General features: G+C 59.3%; 1 protein-coding gene across 1 annotated transcript; it reads right to left on the bottom strand.

Annotated features, from left to right (window-relative positions):
* Nucleotides 1–11,111: 11,111 nt before the first annotated feature.
* On the bottom strand, nt 11,112–18,437 carry ESM1 (endothelial cell specific molecule 1). The gene is given in 5 exon segments (XM_070411404.1): nt 11,112–11,605; nt 14,605–14,754; nt 17,499–17,622; nt 17,624–18,263; nt 18,352–18,437. Coding segments are annotated over 4 exon segments (828 nt in total). The 5' UTR covers nt 18,077–18,263; nt 18,352–18,437; the 3' UTR covers nt 11,112–11,504.
* Nucleotides 18,438–19,412: the final 975 nt, after the last annotated feature.

Here is a 19,412-nt window from a genome sequence, read left to right as displayed (position 1 = left end):
GGGATCCGGCTTCTCAGGGACACAGGGTGGCCTCTCCTGTCCGTGTGGGGCTCCCGTTCTGTGCAGGACGGTGATCAGCCAAGTAACTCAGGGCGACTCTTCGAGCCGCTCTCCCGGCCCCAGCCCTCCCACAAAGGCTTCTCTCTCTCCCGTGTGGGCTGTGTGGACGCTCCCGCCGGAGTCCCTGTGACTCGGCCTAAGATTAAATCCAAGTGGTCCTGGTGGAACTGCGAGGCCTCTTCTCTGGTTCCCGCCCGTCTGCCGCTCCGTGGGGACAGTGGTGAGCGGTCGCAGTGCCCGGGGACACACACCACGCCGGGAGGTTTGGGTTGTGCCTAAATAGCAAATAGCCACGGACCCTCGGCATCTCCTGCCCCTCGGAGCTGCCCTCAATCTGAGCAGCGACTTCCGTTTTGCATTTTTTCCTGAAGATTAATGAGATCCCAGGCCCCAGGCTCTGATGAACCACCATGGAATTTCCTTTGAGGTTATTTTTTTCCTCAAATTCAAGACACACTATTTCACTTCCTCCTTGATTTTTTTCCCAGAAATATTTTTGTCTTTTTTATAGTTTATCCAGATTAAGTCACAGGCCTGCACCCTGGCCCCACGGAGCTGGGCTGACAGGCACCTAGGGACCAGGTAGTCCCTCCCAGCTGGGGAGTCACCCACAGGCTCCCTCCAGGCACAGGAGCCCCCAAAAGGACACCCACTTGGGACAACAGATCAGAAACTCGCAGCCATGGCGGCCTCTCTGGCTTACAGTTTGGGGAGCAAACCTGGGCTGTGGAACCCCATGAGCCCCTACCTGGGTGCTTGTCACGGCTCACGTTCCCCAGGAAGCCAATGAGAGATGGAGATGAACTGCAGGGGGCTCACTGGGGAGGCTCCTGGGCAGCCCCTGTGGGTGGGAGGGTAGGGAAGGGGAGGGGGAGAGGAGAGGGTAAGGGGGAGGGGAGGGTGCAGGATCAGACAAGAAAGAGAAGCTGAGTTGTGATGCCGTCTCTGTCCCACAATGTGGCGAGGGCCTGGGCCTTTTGGTCCCTCTGTGGTGAGTCTACGGACGCAGGCAACCCCCTGAGAGCCTGTCTGTGGTGGAGGCGGCCCTGACAGATGAGGGCATTTGTCCGCCACCGAGAGCTCTCAGCTGTGGGCCGGCGAGTCCTCCTTCCTGCAGAGCCTCTGGGCAGCACGCAGGGGGCTCCCCAGGCCGGTCCACCTGCCTGACCCCCTCCTCGAGCACCCTATCGCCTGTCGGTGCTCTGGCATCAGCAGGCTCCTCACCTACCCCCTCACCCCCCCAGGACGTCTCTGCAGATGGCCAGCGCTAGGGTCAGACCCGCTAGGGCCACGCTCCCTACTTCCTCCTGGCTCCACCCTCTTCGCCACCCGCAGCAACAGCCAGGCCCTGCCTGGAGGACCAGCCACAGCCGCCGCCCCCCTCCCCCGGGTGTGGGCGGGTGGCAGGGCGGTTGGCACAGCTGCCCAGCGAGGTGGACCCGGGTCTCGAAAGAGGGTCGGGAAGAACAGCCGTGTCCCACCAGCTGCCCCTGGACGGAGGGCCGGAGTCCTGGCGGCAGCTTCCTTCCCGCCGCTGCTCTTGGCCCGTCGAAGGCCACGCTCGCCAAACGCACGATGAAGAGCAGCGCCCGGGAGGGAGGACGCTCGGCCACGTCCAGTTTCCCCGACGGAGCAAGAAGCACCTGAGCCCTGAATGTGCCGGTGCTCACTGAGTCGCTGGCTGTGCCGAGCACGGCCTGCTCCCTAGAGGTGATGGTGCAGGAGAATGAGCTCAGCCTCCATGTTCTCGGAGCGCAGGGCACGGAGCAGCCGCTGCGTGCCTAGCAGGTGGGAATTGCTGCCTCAGAGGCCGCAGGGCACTCGGTGCTGGGAGAGCCCAGCAGAGAGGAATTGGGGGAGGTCCCTGCGAAGCCAAGGTCCGGGGTCAGAAGGAATGGGGGCTGCATGCCACCACTTTTCCGTCTTCCTTTGGTGCCCACCCTTTCTTTCCTCTGGAAGGTCCTGTCTCCCATTGGCCAGGGCACTGCCTGGGACTTTTCGGCCGTAGCCGTAGAGAAAGTTGCGCTGTCACAGGGCCCGATGGGCAGCCCCAACCCCTGCTCCCGAGATGGGGGAGGGAGGGAGACCCTGGTGATGTACGTGTAGCCCCTGGAATAAGCCAGACCTGAAGCCAGCAAGACCCACGTTCTGGACTCCCCAGCGAGGAGAGCCAGTGCACCCCTTTCTCACCCGCGTGGTGTCCCCCTGGGTCCCTGTCACTCGCCACCGCAGGAGAACCTGGCTGCATGGGGAGCGAGCTGGGACAGACACATTGTCTACGAAGAAGGAGCTGGTTGGCCTGCGACTGATCCGGATTCTTCTCTCGGACACTGACACCGACCTCCAGAGACAGTGTCGTCGTCAGCGCAGGTGGTGGGTGGGACTCTAGGAACAAAGGCTCCGCAGAGCTGGGGGAGGAATCACTGCCCGCAGGTGGCAACGCCTCATGTCCGCCAAAGCGATGGAGGAGCCCAAACAAAGCTCCTGCCTGCGTGTGAGGCCCGGCTCTGCCACCACGAGCTGTGAGGTCCTCAGTGTGCTCACCTGGAAAATGGGTGCGCAGCCGGGGCGCCTCGTGGGGCTGCGTGAGGACCAAACAAACCACCGCAGGTAAAGCTCTCAGAGCCGCGCTGGTGCAGAATAAACACTCGCCCGGTGCTGCTGTTGGTATTGCGTTCTCATCATTAATAACAGAATCACCGTTAAGCCGGAGAAGCCAGCGGCAGCGGGAGAGTGGCCCCAGCATGAAGAGTCAACAAGCCTGGCCGGTGTGGCTCATTGTTGAGTGTTGACCTATGAACCAGGAGGTCAAGGTTCCATTTCCAATCAGGGCACCTGCCTGGATTGCGGGCTCGATCCCCATGTGGGGCGTGCAGGAGGCAGCCGATCCATGATTCCCTCTCATCATTGGTGTCTCTCTCTCCCTCTCCCTTCCTCTCTGAAATCAATAAATATATATATATATATTTAAAAAGAGTCAAACGAGATGAGAAGCAAAGTCACAGGACCACCGACCACAGCGGGAAGAGGCCTCCCACCTCCCCAGGGCCAGGCCCACGGGGGGAGTGTTATACCCTCAGCTCAGCCACCGCAGCTTCTCTTTTAACCTAAGCCCCTTTGACTGGCTTCTGTCCTGTGCCGAGCCGCACGGCCATGGGTGAGCCTGATTTGGGGGGCGGGGGGGTGGGTGAAGGATGAGAAAAGACAGACAAGGGAATGAAGCTGGGGCTGGGTAGGACGCTGCCCTCGCTGATGGAGAGACAGCGCCACGGCCTGCAAGCTGAGTCTTTATTTTATAGCCAATCCCACAAGGCAAAGCAAGGGCAGGTCAAGATGTTTACAACGTTCCCTCGGGTTTCGAATCCACTCAATCACATGCACCCGATCGAGCTTTGTTTACTTGCTGCCCCTCCCGCCGCCCACGTCACTCAGCCACGTGGGTCCACAGGTTCCGACCATCAGGTCAGGCTCACAGCCAGAGCCTTTGGCTGTAATTGTGCTGGGACCTGCACGTGGCTTTGCCATGCGAGGACCGTGCCCTCTCATCAGTCCCAGGCTTGAACCTGTCCGAACGCGGTAGCCGCTCCCCACACTGTCCCTTGTCCTCAAGCAAGCTTAGCGGGAGCCTGGGGTCTGCAGAGCCCTATGCCGACCAGACTGGAGGCACAGCCCGTCCAGCCGCAGCGCTGCCCGGGCATCTCGGCCACATGTGCCCACAGCACCTGCCCGGGCATCTCGGCCACGTGTGCCCACAGCACCTGCCCGGGCATCTCGGCCACGTGTGCCCACAGCACCTGCCCGGGCATCGCGGCCACGTGTGCTGTCTGTCTTATTTCTGCAAAGTCAGCTCCACAGCAAACGCCCTTCCGCGGCCCGGGCCAGCGCCCCTTCAGGTGCGGGACAGCCAGTCATGCTACCGGGACGCCCAGGTCCAGGCCGTGCAGGACAGGGGGCCCCTGGCTCCCCCCGGAGGAGCAGGCGGTGTTTTCTTTTGTGGGAGCAGCAGCGGGATTGCCCTGCGAATCCAGGGTTTCCAAAGCTCTCCTCTCCGCTGAGTGAGTTCTATTCTTAGAAAACCTTGGCCGGGCCCCAGGCTGGTCACATTGTTTGTGTGGAATGAGGAAGTGCCGGCTTTTTCAGAATAACAAGCCGTGTTTGCGAGTCACGGGGGGAAAACTTTTCCCACAACCTAGGAGCGTGGAGCTCACTTCTTCCCACAGCACCAAGGACACAGGCGGCAGAGTGGGCCCCACTTACAACCTCGCCTGGGGGCCTTGCTTCCCCAAGGCCCTCCTTCCAGCCCAGCCCCTGCCCCCCGGTTGTCTTGCCTGTCATCTCACCCGGTCCGGCTCTTCCCAAAGCGGTGCTGCCCGCAGGGACCAGCCTCCAGTGGCCAGACCGGGCTCTGGTGGCTGTGGTGGCTGTGGCTGCATCCAAAGGTGACCCTCCCACAAAGGAAGGCCTTTGTCGCAGCGGAGCTGTTCGCTGGAATGGGCTGCAATGTCAAAGGAGAGGAACCCCCAGAGAAGGGGTTCAGAGGCGTGGAGCTGGGGAGCTGGGAGCAAACAACCGCCGCCTTCACCCAGCCACACCTCCCCAGCACGGTGCGCCCCACCCTGGCCCGCCACCTGCACCTCCCAGCAAGGTGCCCCCCCAACCCCCTGCCTGCACCTCCCAGAACCCACACCTCCAACCAAGGACTCCTGCAGGGTTTTGTTTTCCATTTTGTGAGGCCCCCCGCCCCCCATATTCCACCAATAAGTTACATCTGGTGGAAGCTTTTCACTGTTTTGTTTGCAACCAAAGAAGCACACACCTGCGCACATGGTTCCCGTGCACCTGATTCACATGCACCTGTGGGTTCAGGTTTGTGTCCATCCCACTGTCTCTCTGGGCTCTTTGTGGTTTTTTTCTTTTTAAATATATTTTTATTGATGTCAGAGAGGAAGGGAGAGGGAGAGAGAGATAGAAGCATCAATGATGGGAGAGAATCATGGATGGGCTGCCTCCTGCACGCCCCTCCTGGGGATCAAGACCACAACCCGAGCCTGTGCCCTCACTGGGAATCGAACCCTGGTCTCCTGGTTCATAGGTCAACGCTCAACCACTGAGCTACCCAGTCGGTATAAAGACACGTACCCTCGCCCCCCTCGCTCTGCCCCTGGGGACCCCTAACTGATGGAGACAAATGGACCTGCTGGATTCCTTCCCACTTTTTCCTCTGGGCTTTGCTCCCGTCTAAATCTATCGGCGACACGGTCCATGTTCAAATCCCTCGGCATCTACAGGCACGAGACGAGCTGGTGAGGAAGGTGTTCAGCGCCTGCCGATCGCTGGCCTGGGACCCGCCGAGGCTCCGATTCACTAAATACTAGAAAGTCGTCCGAGACCCCGAGTTTCTCGGTTGTTTTCAAGCCCGGGCTCCGCGGTGCCAAGGCCGCATTCCAGGGCTTCCTGCGAAGGTGGGAAAAGGCGGCGCAGGCCCCATGTAAGGAAGAGAGGTATGCGCCAGAGGGGAAGCCGCGAAGGAAGCGGGCCGAGTCCCAAAATAAAAGGCAGGAATCGGCCACTAAAAATAGCGGGGAAGTGCCCGTCTGCACCCCACCCCCACCCCCGCAGGCCCCGGCCCAGCGGCATTGTGCTGTGTCCAGCGCAGGCTCAGGGTGCTGCAGACTGAAATAGAACACTTGTTTGTCCTGTAAGAACGGTCATCTCTGTGGTGGGCGCGGAGGTGACAGACGATGCTCGCTGGCTGTCACTCGTCACTCGGTCCCTCTCACGGCAGCCTCAGCCCCGTCCAGGAGCCAGGGGCACTTGCCGGTGCCCTTAAGAATTCGTCTTTAACGGGACACGTTCAAGGCTCCCATGGTCCAGCCTGGCGGCCCATGAGGGACACCTGAAATACCAAAAGCGTGAGTTTGCTCACGTGGTACCACCTCCGTTGTCTGCCGTCGTTGGAAAGCGGAGCATACATACGTCAGACTCAGTGACAACACAAGATGTCCAACACAGAACATGGGCCAAGGCCCTTGCACTCCGCACGGGAGCCGCCGCCCACCTGGCACAGGGACGCCCGGAGTCACCGCCCAGCGAGCTCGTGGGAGCGCATCCCGGCTCCACCGACACGGGCTCGCGGGTCCTGCCCTGGGACCCGAGGTCAGCAAAGGGTCTTGCACACGGGGAGCTTCGCGTGAGCACAGAGCCATCCACAGGCACGTGTGGCTCCCTGTCTCCATGAGCTGCTGTTCAGGGCCACAGCCCTTGGGCTGCTGGTAACGTCCTGACCGCGCTGCGCAGCCTGGGCCGCAGCGTCCCTCCCACCACTCAGTCGGCGGCCAGATCGCTGCGTCGATGACCCTTTCCCTTCAGAGAAACGGGATGACCGAGTTTCAGAGAATGAACCTCACCCTGGGAACGCCGACGTGGAGGTCACCCAACGTGTTTGATAATCACTTCCACGCTGTGCATTCCTGTTTTCTCGAGACACAACAAACGCAGGAAATGTTTGCCAACTCCCCAGGTGTCAGGAAATGCCTTAAAACCCTGGTGGCCAGCCACTGGGCATCCACCTAGGAGCCAGGGAGTCCCGGTTTCATTCCCAGTCAGGGCACTTGCCCGGCTTGCGGGCTCGATCCCCAGTGTGGGGCGTGCAGGAGGCGGCTGATCCATGATTCTCTCTCATCATGGATGTTTCTCTTTCTCTCTCCCGCTCCCTTCCTCTCTGAAATCAATAAACATATATTTTTTAAAAATCCAACGCCCTGGTGGCCTGGCCACCCGCTCAGGCAGCCACACCTGTGCAGGAGCAGAGGTCACTGTATTAGATGCAGGGACCGTCCTCCCTCCCTTCCGAGGACTCCCTGGCCTGGCTTCCGTGGGACCAAGCATTTGTTCCAGAAGAGGCGCCATCCGGGCTCCGTGCCTGGCAGCCTTCCTGGGGGTTTTAAGGAAACCACGATTCCCTACGTTTACTTGGTTTGAAACCCTATTTCGATATCCACCAAAGTGCCAAGATGACAAAGGCCATCTCAGAACGACGGAAATACAGGCTTCTGTTCCTACGGCACTGTGTACGTAGCAAACCACTGCTTTGTTTGCATTTGCTTCAACTTAAATGCTCAAAAATGGAGGGAGCTTTATTCTTTTTCCCAATTGTCACACTAACGGAAGTTTTCAGGAACTAGCTAAAAATATAAAGAACAAGATAAGCACCAATATGAATATCTCTATATTTATATATTTTTTCCCAAAAGAAGATTATTCAGAGGGCATTGCAGCAGGCTTTTCCACTCACCATACAGAGGAGACGCTCAGGCAGCCTCCACGTGACCGTCTGCTGAAATCACGGCGCGTCTCCAACCCCCTGGTAACCGCTGCCTCCGGATGTCCCTGGAGATGCTCGAGGAGCGCCCTGGGGTGCACCTGCATGGCCAGCGGCTGCAGTAGAAGCTCACCACGCACCTGCTGCACATCTGTGCCCGTCACCACTGCTCCGATTTAAATGCCGTGCAGCTCAGTGACCAGCCATGCAAAGAGGCAATTGTTGTTTCCATGGACACAAAGGTGAATGTTTGGGGGGAAACCCAATGAAGGTGTCACTTTAGAAAACAGCTGTTCTCCAACTGGGGGGAAGGGAGTCATGTAAATCGAGGTGTCTCCACCTTGATGGTGGGGAAGGGAGGATGTCTCCAATGCTCGAGGGAGCAGAGCTCCCCTTCTCTGCTACCCTGGACAACCTACTTGTCCACTTTACTGACTCGATCGTATGCTCACAGTGTTTAGTCATTCATGTCCCAGGAGGCAGGACAAGCAGCCGTCAGGGGGACTGGGAGCTGGCAGGTGAAAGACCCCTTAGTAGCTGCTGTTCTGTGGGAGACAGAAGGCCTGTCACCTGTTTCATCCTTCCATCCATCCATCCCTCTGCCCATCCATCCATCTGTCCATCCATCCATCTGTCCATCCATCCATCCCTCTGCCCATCCATCCATCCATCCATCCATCCATCCATCTATCCATCTGTCCATCCATCCATCTATCCATCCATCCCTCTTCTCATCCATCCATCTATCCATCCATCCATCCCTCTTCTCATCCATCCATCTATCCATCCATCCATCCCTCTGCCCATCCATCCATCCATCCTCTTCCCATCCATCCATCCATCTATCCATCCATCCATCTGTCCATCCGTCTGTCTATCCATCTACCCATCCATCCCTCTTCTCATCCATCCATCCATCCATCCCTCTTCCCATCTGTCCATCCATCCATCCATCCATCCATCCTCGTCCCATCCATCCATCCATCCATCTGTCCAACTGTCCGTCCACCCATCTATCCATCCATCCATCCCTCTTCTCATTCATCCCTTTACCTACCTATCTACCCATTTACCCTTCCTCTCATGCACTCACCCATTCTTTGCAGAAGTATTTATTACATGGAATATATGCCAACTTGCTTTCTCTTCAGTATCAGTGAGGTTGGGCCTTGTTGGAGACCACTGACCTTGGCATTTTCTTTTGCTTCTCTGGTGTTTCCCAGATTGGTCCATGGGGGTTCAGGAAAAAAATTTCAGAACTACTGTTTACATTTATTTTGTATGGCTTTTAAAAATTCCTAGCTTGAGTGTTTTATGATGAGCACTAGAGGCCCGGTGCACAAAATTCGTGCAAGGGGCTCGGCCCTCACAGCTGCAGTGGCTGCCTCAGCCCTTGTAGCCCCAGCTTCATCTGGAAGGTCGTCTGGAAGGCCGTCTGGAAGGATGTCCAGAAGGTCGTTCGGCTGCCTGGTCTAATTAGCATATTGTGCTTTTATTATTATTATAGATATTGTATTAAGACTATGCTGTGTATCTAGTTTAAAATCACATGCGCAAAAATATTGCCATCAAAGTGTGCAGAATCCAAACATGTGGAGACCACTGCTGTGAAGAATAATCAGAAGGCTGCAGAGCCGTTGGGGATGGACAGACACCAGCACTCGGAGGGAAGGGCACAGGGGCCCCGGGCATGAAGCTGGGCAGCTGGAGACGCCTCTGCCCCTGAGAGCAGGTGAGCCCGCCTTGGTTTGACTTTACCGCCCAAGGTCTCACGGGTGGTGGGTGCCGTGCGGGGGGCAGAAGCCAACCCCTCCTCGTCTAGCTCCTGCTCCACGGGCCCCGCCACCCCTCAGGGCACTGGGCTGAAGCCCAGGCCTCTGGCCACGGCAGCAGATCTTTCAGTGACCTCACTCCTTGAGAGCACATCCTGCAACGTCACTGCCCAGCCTGCAGGCCAAGACTTCCAGTGCTTTCCGTTCCTATTAGTGATGACACTACCTCTTGCGTGAGTGTAACTGTCGCTCACTCACATCATTCTCCCACCTCAAGAAAAAGGGGAAAAAGAGCCCTGGCCTGTTGGATAGAGCGTCGGCCTGCGGACCGAAGAGTCCCGACCCAGGTTCGATTCCGGTCAAGGGCATGTACCTCGGTTGCAGGCTCCTCCCCAGCCCGGCCCTGGTCGGGCGCATGCAGGAGGCAACCAATCCATATGTCTCTCTCACATCGATGTTTCTGTCTTTCCCTCTCTCTTCCACTGTCTAAAAATCAATGGGAAAAGTGTCCTCCGGTGAGGATTTAAAAATAAAAAAAGCGGGGGGGGGGGAGATTAATTCAGGCAAACTGGATGTTTCCCCTAATACAGAAAAAAGTATCTTCGTGCTGTATCAGTTCCCTGAAAGCGTGTCCATCGCTTGCCTGCCAGGCTGAGGGGACCTCCGCGCTCCTCGCTGCGCAGCCCCTCGAGCCTCAACAGCGCCCGCCTGTCCTTTACGAGCACCGAGGGTCGCGTACCTCGGAGCGTCCCACTTCCCAGCACCAGCAGAGTCTCCTTGGCCTCTGTGTTCCCCTCTGTAGAATGGGCTCATACGTCGGGACATCACTGGTAGGAAGCTGTGAGGCACAAGCAGACAAAAAGTGGGAGGCAAAGAAGTAGACGTGCTGGTTTTGACCCCAGATGCTTATCTGGAGCAGAAAATTCCGGCGAGGAACTCGCCCTTCCATGTGTATGAAAGAGCTCTGGTTCATTGAACGAACCATTTAAATAACTTCTAACGATTTAACAAAATCACAAACGGACTCAGGACAGCTGTCTTGCTTTTTTATTGAACAATCATAAACATGTCCCTTAAAAACAAATTCCAACAGCTTATTCCGTTTACATTCAAAGACCGCTCGACACACACACTCACAGCTTTGTTGGCAAACTTGGAGAATAAAACATAGGTAAATACTGAAATAGTTCTTAAATAAGTCTTTACTCCAGATAAAACACTTCTGCAAATATTTCCCCACAAACTCCGGCAGGCAGTGCTGTTTGCGCACAGGTCCTCCCAGGGGCGCTCCTAATTCCGTGTGCCAACTGCATTTAAAGGTGAAAAGTACGAAAGGAACTAGGCTTTACCGCTGGCATTCCCTGTGAAACTGACTCCTTTCCAAACCTCCCTTAAAGCTATTTTCTACTTTAAGTTTAAAACTTGTCAGAGTCCCTGCACTTACTTTTAAATCAATTCTCTCTGTTGCTCATTTTGTGACATTTGATAAATCCAGTGACTCGATTTTCTAGGTTCCTATTATGCTTTCTCACTATAATATTACTATAATTATTAATAAAAATTTCCCGTGCCTTGGATTGTTCTAAGCATTTTAAACAATATTAGGTTCATTTGCCCAAGAGGGTGATAAATATAGGCGTGGGGGTGTCTCGTACTAACAACCGTGTCCAAAAACATATAAATATTTACCATCACACCTCCCCCAAGTGGGCCACATACTTCCCAGCCCCCTCGGTTCTGCCAGCGCACCCGCCAGAGCCGGCGCCGGGAGCCACCCGAGCCCGGGGAGCGCCCGTCCGAGGCTGCCACGCCCACTCCACCCGCTGCACTCTGCCCCCGGCCCTCGGGGACTGTTCTGCTTCGGTTTTTCCAAAAGTGAAAAGAAGCTCAAAGACATTCTACGGAGACAGTGACAAGGAGGACCCGCCTGTCCTACCCTCCCACCCCCCACCCCCATCTTCTCGTGCTCCGAGCCCTTCCTCCGCCCGACACACGTTGGTGTGCATCCCAGAGTTCACGTGCGTCCGAGCGAGGGACGGGGCCGCGCTGTGACCTTGGCCGCGGCTGTCTCCTCGGCTGACGTGCCCGCGTGGCCTGGTGGCGTTCCGTCCTTCAGCACTACTCTACACGCACATGTGACACGGCTGCATGCATTCGAATGTGTGGCAAAGGCTAAGGGTTCTGGCGGCGGCGCTGCAGGGTGTTAGTAGCCTGCTCTTACTTCTGGGCCCGCCCTGAGTCCTGCTTGGTCTCCAGAAGGTGCACGGCCTATGCTACAAGCGGAGGTTCCTAAGTGTCGGCTGGGGGTCGGATGCTCGTTCAGACAGTCTTCCCTCGGAGCACCCGCGGGGTCAGCGGGGCTCTAACCACTTGGTGCCGGGAGAGCGGGCGGCGTGCTGGCTCCGGAGGTCCTGCGTCATGGCGTTGCTGTCGCCAGACCCGGCGTCAGGCTCTGAAACGGGAGAAACGCACCGTTAGGCCTCCAGGGTCAGGAGGGACACCCTGAGCACGCGCAGGGCTGCGCTGTCTGTGCCCTCCGCTCCGTGATCTGCGCCTCCCCCTGAGGGCACCCCGAGGGCACCCTGAGCTGCCTCTCTCCCCACCCGGCACCGAGACATCATCTCAGTGCACTGCCCGCGCGTCTTTTCTCCTTCTTTCCTGTGTCACCTCACTCCGCCACCAGACCACCGGCGCCACCGCAAGGGCTGCGTTCTGCCTGTTGCCACACCAGTGCCTGGAGCACAGCAGGTGCTTAATGAACACGTGCGTGTCAGCAGGGCTGTGCGGACAGCGCTCTCGGCGAGATGCTCGCGCTCCTGGCCTGGAGGAGGAGGAGGCCCTTGGTGTGGCTCCAGGCGGACGGAAGGGCGAATGTCTATGAAGACAGGCCTCGCTCTCCTCTCCGGGAGAAAAGCGTGTCATGCTTAGAATGCGCTCGGATGGGGGTTTCCTGCGTCTGAGGGGAGCGAGGTGTTGGCAGCAGCAGCGCACGCGCGAAGCGGGAGGCTGGAAGGTTCCGGCAGCTGGAGGCGCCGTGTGTGAGCCACGGACCAGCTCAGATGCTGCCACCCCTCCCCCCGCACCCCAAAAAGTTGCTGTAAATTTCCAGTCTGGGGGGGAGAGGGGGGGGAGAGAGAGAGAGAGAGAGAGAGAGAGGAAGCCAGGAAGCTCGCTTGCCAACGGTGTTATACCCAACAGGTAGGAAGTCAAGGTGATGATGTGGTGGAATCAGGGGGCCCAGCCCTCGGGGGGCCCCTGTGCGGGTGACCCTCGGAGCCCACACAGCCTGTGCAGAGGCGACGTGAAGCCCGGACAGGACCATGGCCCCAAACCCCCTCCTGGCAACCTCAGTGTGGAAACGCACAGCTGCTTGCGGGCTCCGGGGGTGCGCAGTCACAGGCGGTTGGGGGACCCCTTCTCGGCCCTGAGCTGCCTGAGGCCCCCGAGCTTACACGCTGGCCAGCTCCTTAGCTAATTCTGCAAGGAAACTCCTTGGCCCAGAACATGCTTCCCTTCGTAAATGTCTCCTGAGAAGCTGGTAGCGGATTTGGGGAGAGTGTGTGACTGTAATGTCACTTCCGTCCTGCAGAATGCTTCCGAGGCGCCTGTCTGTACAGCGGCCACGATAGCCACACTCTCGAGGCTGCGGGCAGGAGCCCGTACGCGCCCTGTGGGGGGGACGCACTGTGTGGGGCGGACACAGGGGGCGCCGGGAGGGGCCCCTCGCCGTCCTCCCCCACGCGCATCCCCAACCACGGAGGCTCCCGAGGGGTTCGTTTCTCTCGGTGGAAAAGCCTAGGTGGGACCTCACACGATGCAGAGGGGTGTGATGCTATGTCCTCGGTTCTCTGGCCTCTGGTTTTCAGAAAGCAAGTAGATAAACAGCCAAGCGCTCGGCAGCGAGCCGCACACAGCAGGGTGAGCCCCGCAGTTAAACGCATCAGACCTTCCAAACCCCCTCTCGGGTGCAGAGCCGTGGCTGCGGGTGGAGGACGTGAGGGGGGGGGGGGGGGCTGGGGTTTTATTGGGGGCTGAGAACAATGTCCTGGGACCATTTCGAGGTGGTGGCCACTCGGCGTCGTGAATACACCAAATGCCCCGGAACTCGTCACTTTAAAACGGTTAATGTATGTGATGTGAACACCACCTCAACACACAAAATGTAGATCTTAACTTCCTTTTTGCTTCTCAAGGACCATGGGCACAATTCACAAGTAGCTGAAACGTTAATAATGATCTAAATTTCCACATCAAATAGTCACACCGTTACTCAGCAAATAGGTTAAGAAGGGTTTTTATTTTAAACTAATATTTAAGGGCATAGCCATACTTACAATAGTCATTTGCGTAATAATTATTTTCCCTTAATCATAAGGCGCTGAATTGCACCCATGTGTAAGGAGGGGGAGCTGGGAACAGCCCATTTGCCAGCGGTTTCTAATCTTAATTCATTTGAGTTGCAAAGGGCCTGGAAAAAAACCCTAAATAAAGTGGCTTTGGATTGTCAAGTATTGAAATACAAGGTGTGTGTGTGGGGCGGGGGGTGGTATTGATACTAGAAGTTCTGTGGCTACATGTCGTTTTAAATGAGCTACTTTCCATCGAAGCTGGACTGGACTGGACATTTATTCAACAAGAAAACCAAGCTGTGCGGGGCGTGCGGCCCCGGCTGTGTTCCCACGACCCGGTAAGAGACGCCGTGGGCTGGCGAGCAGCCTGTGAAGACCGCCTGGGCCCCGCGCCGAGGGTCAGAGATGATCCCCAAGTTCCAGCCACAGACGCCTCTCTGCTCCTCTCCAAGGTCCACAGAAAACACACTTGGAATTACGCCACCAAATGCTTCCATTTGGCTAAAACGTGTTTTCTGTGCTCCCTCTCGGCTCTTAGACCGTATCCCCTGACTTCCTGAGTCCTTGTAGGGAGGCTGGGAGGAGCGGCTTTGTCTAGCAGAGTGGTCGGCAAACTGTGGCTCGGCAAACTGCGAGCCACGTGCGGCTCTTTGGCCCCTTGAGTGTGGCTCTTCCACAAAATACTGCCTTCTGCGCATGGGCCACGAAGTTTCAATCGCACTGTACGTGCGTGCCCGCACGTGGTATTTTGTGGAAGAGCCACACTCAAGGGGCCAAAGAGCCGCACGTGGCTCACGAGCCGCAGTTTGCCGACCACGGGTAGCACGTCCATCAGACAGGCACTGAAGAGTTTCAAGAACTTTCTTGTCTTCGTTGGTTTTTCTTTTTATTGCAGGTGTGTTTTGGGGCGTGTGTTTTTTGGGGGGGGGTGTCATTGATCTTGTTTATCCTCCATAAAAGCTGGGTAAACTTTATGAGAAATTATATAATCTTCTAAATTATTAATAAGATCCTTTTTAAAAAAACAGCAGCAGCACCCACTCCCCCTCGGTAACACGGACCCTCAGTCCAACGCCCGCCCGCGTCCCGGCCCCAGGCTCACCTGCGCGGGGAGCGCCTCTGTCGGGGGACCTGGCGGCCGCCTGTTGGAGGAAGGGATGCTGCAGACACCGGCCGGTCACCCTGTCGCACACGCCCAGCGGACAGCGGCAGGTCTCCCTGCAGTCCATCCCGAAGGTGCCGAAGGGGCAGTCTGCGGGCAGAGGGCAGGTTAGGGGCTCCCGCACCGCCCGCCCACGCCTGCACCGCCTGGGAGCCGAGCAAACCGCGGGAATCGGGGCTGCCGGGTAAAAACCCGTCCTCGGAAGCAGACTTGGACGCTGAAACTGCCAGTCACAAATGTGGGAGCCAGTGAGCAAAATCAACCACCCAACAAAGCAGACCCAGACTCCGAGAAACAGAACAGCCTGCAGCTGTGGGGAGGGCGCTGGGGTGAGAGAGCGGAGGGAGTCAGCAAAAAGCTACCCAGAGCTCCACAGGCAACAACGGGCAGAGGAACGGGCGAGGGGGAGGGCGAGGGGGGCGAATGGTGATGGCGGGCGATGAGACGTGGGTGAACACACAGCACAATGTACAGAGGATGGGTTGTAGAACTGCACCCTGGGAACTGGGCACTGTCATGAACAACGCCACCCAATAAACAGATCCATAAGCAAACGTGAAACCACGGACTGCGGGCGGAGAGGGGCGCCGCGGGCGCTGGCCCTGAATGGGGCTGAGCCGGGGACGCTGCGCGGAGCCCGCGCCGTGGGCCAGCCCTGGCACTGTCCCCTCGGGCAGTGGGCAGGTTGCCAGTGACCCTGCGGCAGCTCCGTGGGGGCAGCTGAGCGGCACGGGCACCCGCTCCTGGGCAGCTGGAAAGAGGGGGTGCTCTTGAACCCTGTGCGCACAGACGGTTTAGTTCTCAATGTGCAGGGAAGGGCCTCTGAGCAGCGGGGCCCGAGGGGGACGCCCCGCTCTGTGAGGCGCTCAGTCCTGTCACGCTGTCCTCTCCACGCGGCAGGACCACGGGCCTAACCCCCGGCCCCAGGAAGCCCCCGCGAGCTGAGAGCGACTCCCCGGCCGACGGGCACGTGGGAATCTGCTCATCGCCTGCCGAGCCCCGAGAGCGCTCTGAGCCCCCAAGGAGGGGAAGGGAGGTGTCAGGATGGATCTGGGGGAGATGCAGGTGGGAGAGGCAGCTCGCACAGCCTGTCCGTCAGGTGCGGGGACCCTGCTGCAAGCCGGTCGCCGAGAGCCCCTCCAGGGGGCGCTGAGACGCCGCCCAGGGAAGCTCTGCCGGGAACTGAAACCGGAGCCACAGCCCCGTGCGCGTCTGTACAGCCGGGCGCAGAGGTCCTGGGTGTTCAACAAACATGTTTCGGCGGCTGCCTGTTACCTGGCAACACAGCGCCAGACACACGGGTGTTCAGAAGGATCTGCCAGGCCACTGTGCGTGCAGTGTCCGTGTGAGCGCTGGTCCCTGAGAGGCTGAGGCGGGGCTGCCTGCAGCCGAGTGCACGGAGGGCCTCTCTCCAGCCTGGGGGGCTCTCAGGCTCCGGCTCCGGCTCCCGGCTCCCAGCTCCCGGCTCACAGGCTGCGGCTCCGGCAGAGGAAAGAACGCTCCGGCGACACAGGCCTGCGCCTGGAGGTGATGCCAAAGAGCCATACCCCCCCCCCCGCCCCCCCCCCTCCCCGTCTCTCTAAGATGCATTCTGTTCACAGCGACTCGGTCACTCGGGGGCACGAGAGCGCTCGAGGCCGGTGCCTGGCAGCCTGAGTCCCTGCCCGTCCGAGGGCGCGTCTACACCGTCTGCAGAGGAGGCTGCTGCCAGCAGAAAGGCGGGCGCCGTCTGCCCCCCGACGCCCGGCAGGGCTGCTCGCCGCTGCCTCCCGAGCTTCCTGCAGCGAGGACTGTCCGTGGCTGAGAAAGGATGTCCTCGCCCGTCTACCTTTCACCTAAACTAAGCCCCCAGATAAAACGCTCCCGACAGTCCGAGCATGTTTCCTAGCCGGTAGCATGTTTGACGGATTAAACGGGGATTCGTCTGTAAATATCTGTCCACGAGGTAGGAGAATGAATGACTCAGTCCTGATGCCTGGTTATCAGTCGTAAAAGCACACAATTGTACCAAATACGTAAAACATCAGCGTCACCAGCACATTTCCCCGTCCCCTTAGTAACGTTAAAGGCTCCCTCGTGTTATTACACTGATGGCCGGGCGACGGCATCTGGTGCGTCTTAATAACAGCTCTGAATGGTGAGATCACGAGGGAGCCGTAGGTCAGTCTTCCAATTCTCAACATGTTAGACATTTTGAGCCATAGCCACGACGTTTGAGGAGAATTCTGCAAATGCTTGGCCCCGTCCTTAGCTGCCGTGGAAACCTGACCACTTACTGTCAGGCTGTGAGGCTGTCAGCCCCGTCCGCACAGAAGCCCGCCTTCTCTTCCCCGGGGTTATTTCTGCTTGTTTTACCCCACCTGCTCTTTTCCCAGATGACCGGAGCCCCTAACCAATGGGAGGAGGCTGCTCCCCGCTTCGGGCGCCTCCCCCAAGGGGAGCTGTGCTGTCAGGGGAGGAAGCCCCCCGGCTCACAGGGTGCATCGGGGTCGTCGGAAACACTCATCTTGAGAGATGCCCTCCGTCCCGGGACCTTTCGGAATCACAGAATCCCTAAAGCGGGGCCGGGCACCTCCCCGAGGCACCCATGCCACCTGCAGTCACTGCCGGCAGGAGAGAGCACCCAGCACCCAGCACCCAGCGAGGTGACCTGCCGGCTCCCGAGGGTCCCACCAAGAAGGCAGCATCGTCTTCCGCTCCCTCTCCCCGTGACACACCTGCTGGCCTGTCCCTCGCCCACCTGTCCCCTCGGGTCCTCGGGCAGAGAGGCCCCCACCTCCCAGCTGGCTTCACCCCGTGCGCCCGGGCGGGGAGCCGCCGGGGCCCCCCTTTACCTTTGCAGATGCCGTACTCGTCACCGAACGCATCCTCCTCGCTGTAGAACTGGCACCTCAGCCCCGGGCCGCACTTGGCGCCGTCCATGCCCACGACGGTGCGGTAGCAGGTGTGGCCGCGCTCGGGCCGCGCAGACGCGGCAGCAGCCGCAGTCGTCCAGCACCGTCCTCGGGCAGCGCCGGCCGCTGGCGCACGGGGCGTCGCAGCGCTGCGGGCAGTCCACCGCGTACCTGCTGCTCCCGGCCGGGGGCGCGGGCACCAGGGGCGCGGGCACCAGGGGCACGGGGACCAGGAGTGTGGCCAGCAGCAGCAGGCAGGCCGGCATGCTTCCCGGGGGCTGGGCTCCTCCTCCTCCTCCTGGTGGGGTCCTGGCTGGCGCCCGGGGGAGCTGAGCTGAGCGGAGCCCGTGCCCACGGGCGGGTTTAGGTGCGCTGGTCGCCCCCAGCCTCCGGCAGGTCCCCTCCAGCAGCGGCCGCTGCGTCCCTGCCAGGCTGTCTTTTCGGTTTGGAAACCCAGGATGAAGCCGGGTCAGCTCGCCGCTGCCATCCAGGAATTGAAAAGCCCTCGCTGATGTCATCTATTATGTTTAGACGGTTGTTTTGCATGAGGAGTGAAAACCCCGCTCACTTCCGTCTCCGGGGCTCAAGGACATCTGCAGGGGGGGACCGAGCCGCCCGGCCTCCTCGGCGCAGCGCTGTCTGGCCGCTCCTTCCAGGAGGAAACGCACACGCGGTGTTTCCCCACAGCCAACAGCCAGGAGGTCGCTAGGGAAGAGGAAGGGTTACACTGATGTTTTCAAAGACCCCCCCCTCCCCACCCTCTCCTCTGACACTTCTCTAAGGCAGTTCGCACCGCACACGTCTGGGTTTGTCGCCGGCGTAGCTGGATTTCTAGAAAGAGGGGGCGTTGCAGCCAGGAATGTCCCTTAAGATCAGTGCAGGGAGCGCGGAGGAGTGAGACCCCGCTGGGCCGGCCCACGCTGTTCACTCTGGAAAAACTTAGCAGCTGCTGCCGCCGGGGGGGGGGGGGGGGGGGGGGGGGGGGGGGGGGGGGGACCGCAGCCCCGCGGGAGGGCTCATCCATCACCGCCCGCCTGGCCAATGGCCGAGCCCATTGGAGCCCTTCCCTCACCTCCTGGCGTCCTCAGAGCCTCAGTAAAACCACCAAGCAGGCAGCCGGCCCAGGGAAACAGCCGAGCCCGGCGGGGAACGGCCCAGGCGGCCCGAGGGCCCGAGAGGCGAGTGTCAGGGAAAACATTACACCCCCCCCCCCCCCCCCCCCCCCCGCAAGCAAGGTCTCCACAGGCGCCCCACCGGGGCCCCAGGGCCTGGTCCGCCTGGGGTGGGGAGGGGGGAGCGGCCTCTTAGGATACTGCTCAGCGAGCTCCGTGGGGCAGAAAAGGAAGGTTGCAGAGGAGAGGAGACTGCCAGCCCAGCCACATGTGGGTTCCAAGAACTGCACCCCACACCCGCGCCCCCCCCATCGGAATAGAAACGCCCTCACTGGCGGTTAGTGACTGTGCGACCCCCTAAGTTGGTGGCTTGGTGGTCACGGGCTCGCTGTGGCGGACACAGGCTCCCCTCTGCAGAGAGTCGTGCGTCAGGCTGGTTGCTCCGCAGCGTCCTCGTCCCCTGGAAGGGACGTCGTGGGCAGGGAAAGTGCGGTTTCAGGAGGACGGGGGACGGGATCGGGCCGCAGGGAGCCGAGTTCCTCCGCCTGACACATGAAGCCGCGCGTTTCGGTTTCCAGATCTCCCAGACGGTCCGTGACCATCCGAATCCAAATGGCCCGCCTTCATCTCCCCAGAAGCAAACACGTGCTTAGCAGGTGGCACACTGCTTTGTTGTTTCTGATTGTGGGCACAGGGGGTACAGGGGGCACAGGGGGTACAGGGGGCACAGGGGGTACAGGAG

The sequence above is a fragment of the Myotis yumanensis genome, unplaced genomic scaffold (assembly GCF_028538775.1).
Source record: "Myotis yumanensis isolate MYYU_CA2020_CCGP unplaced genomic scaffold, mMyoYum1.0.hap1 SCAF_4, whole genome shotgun sequence".
In the NCBI taxonomy this organism is placed as follows: domain Eukaryota; kingdom Metazoa; phylum Chordata; class Mammalia; order Chiroptera; family Vespertilionidae; genus Myotis; species Myotis yumanensis.
This window is presented reverse-complemented; position numbering and strand designations above follow the sequence as displayed.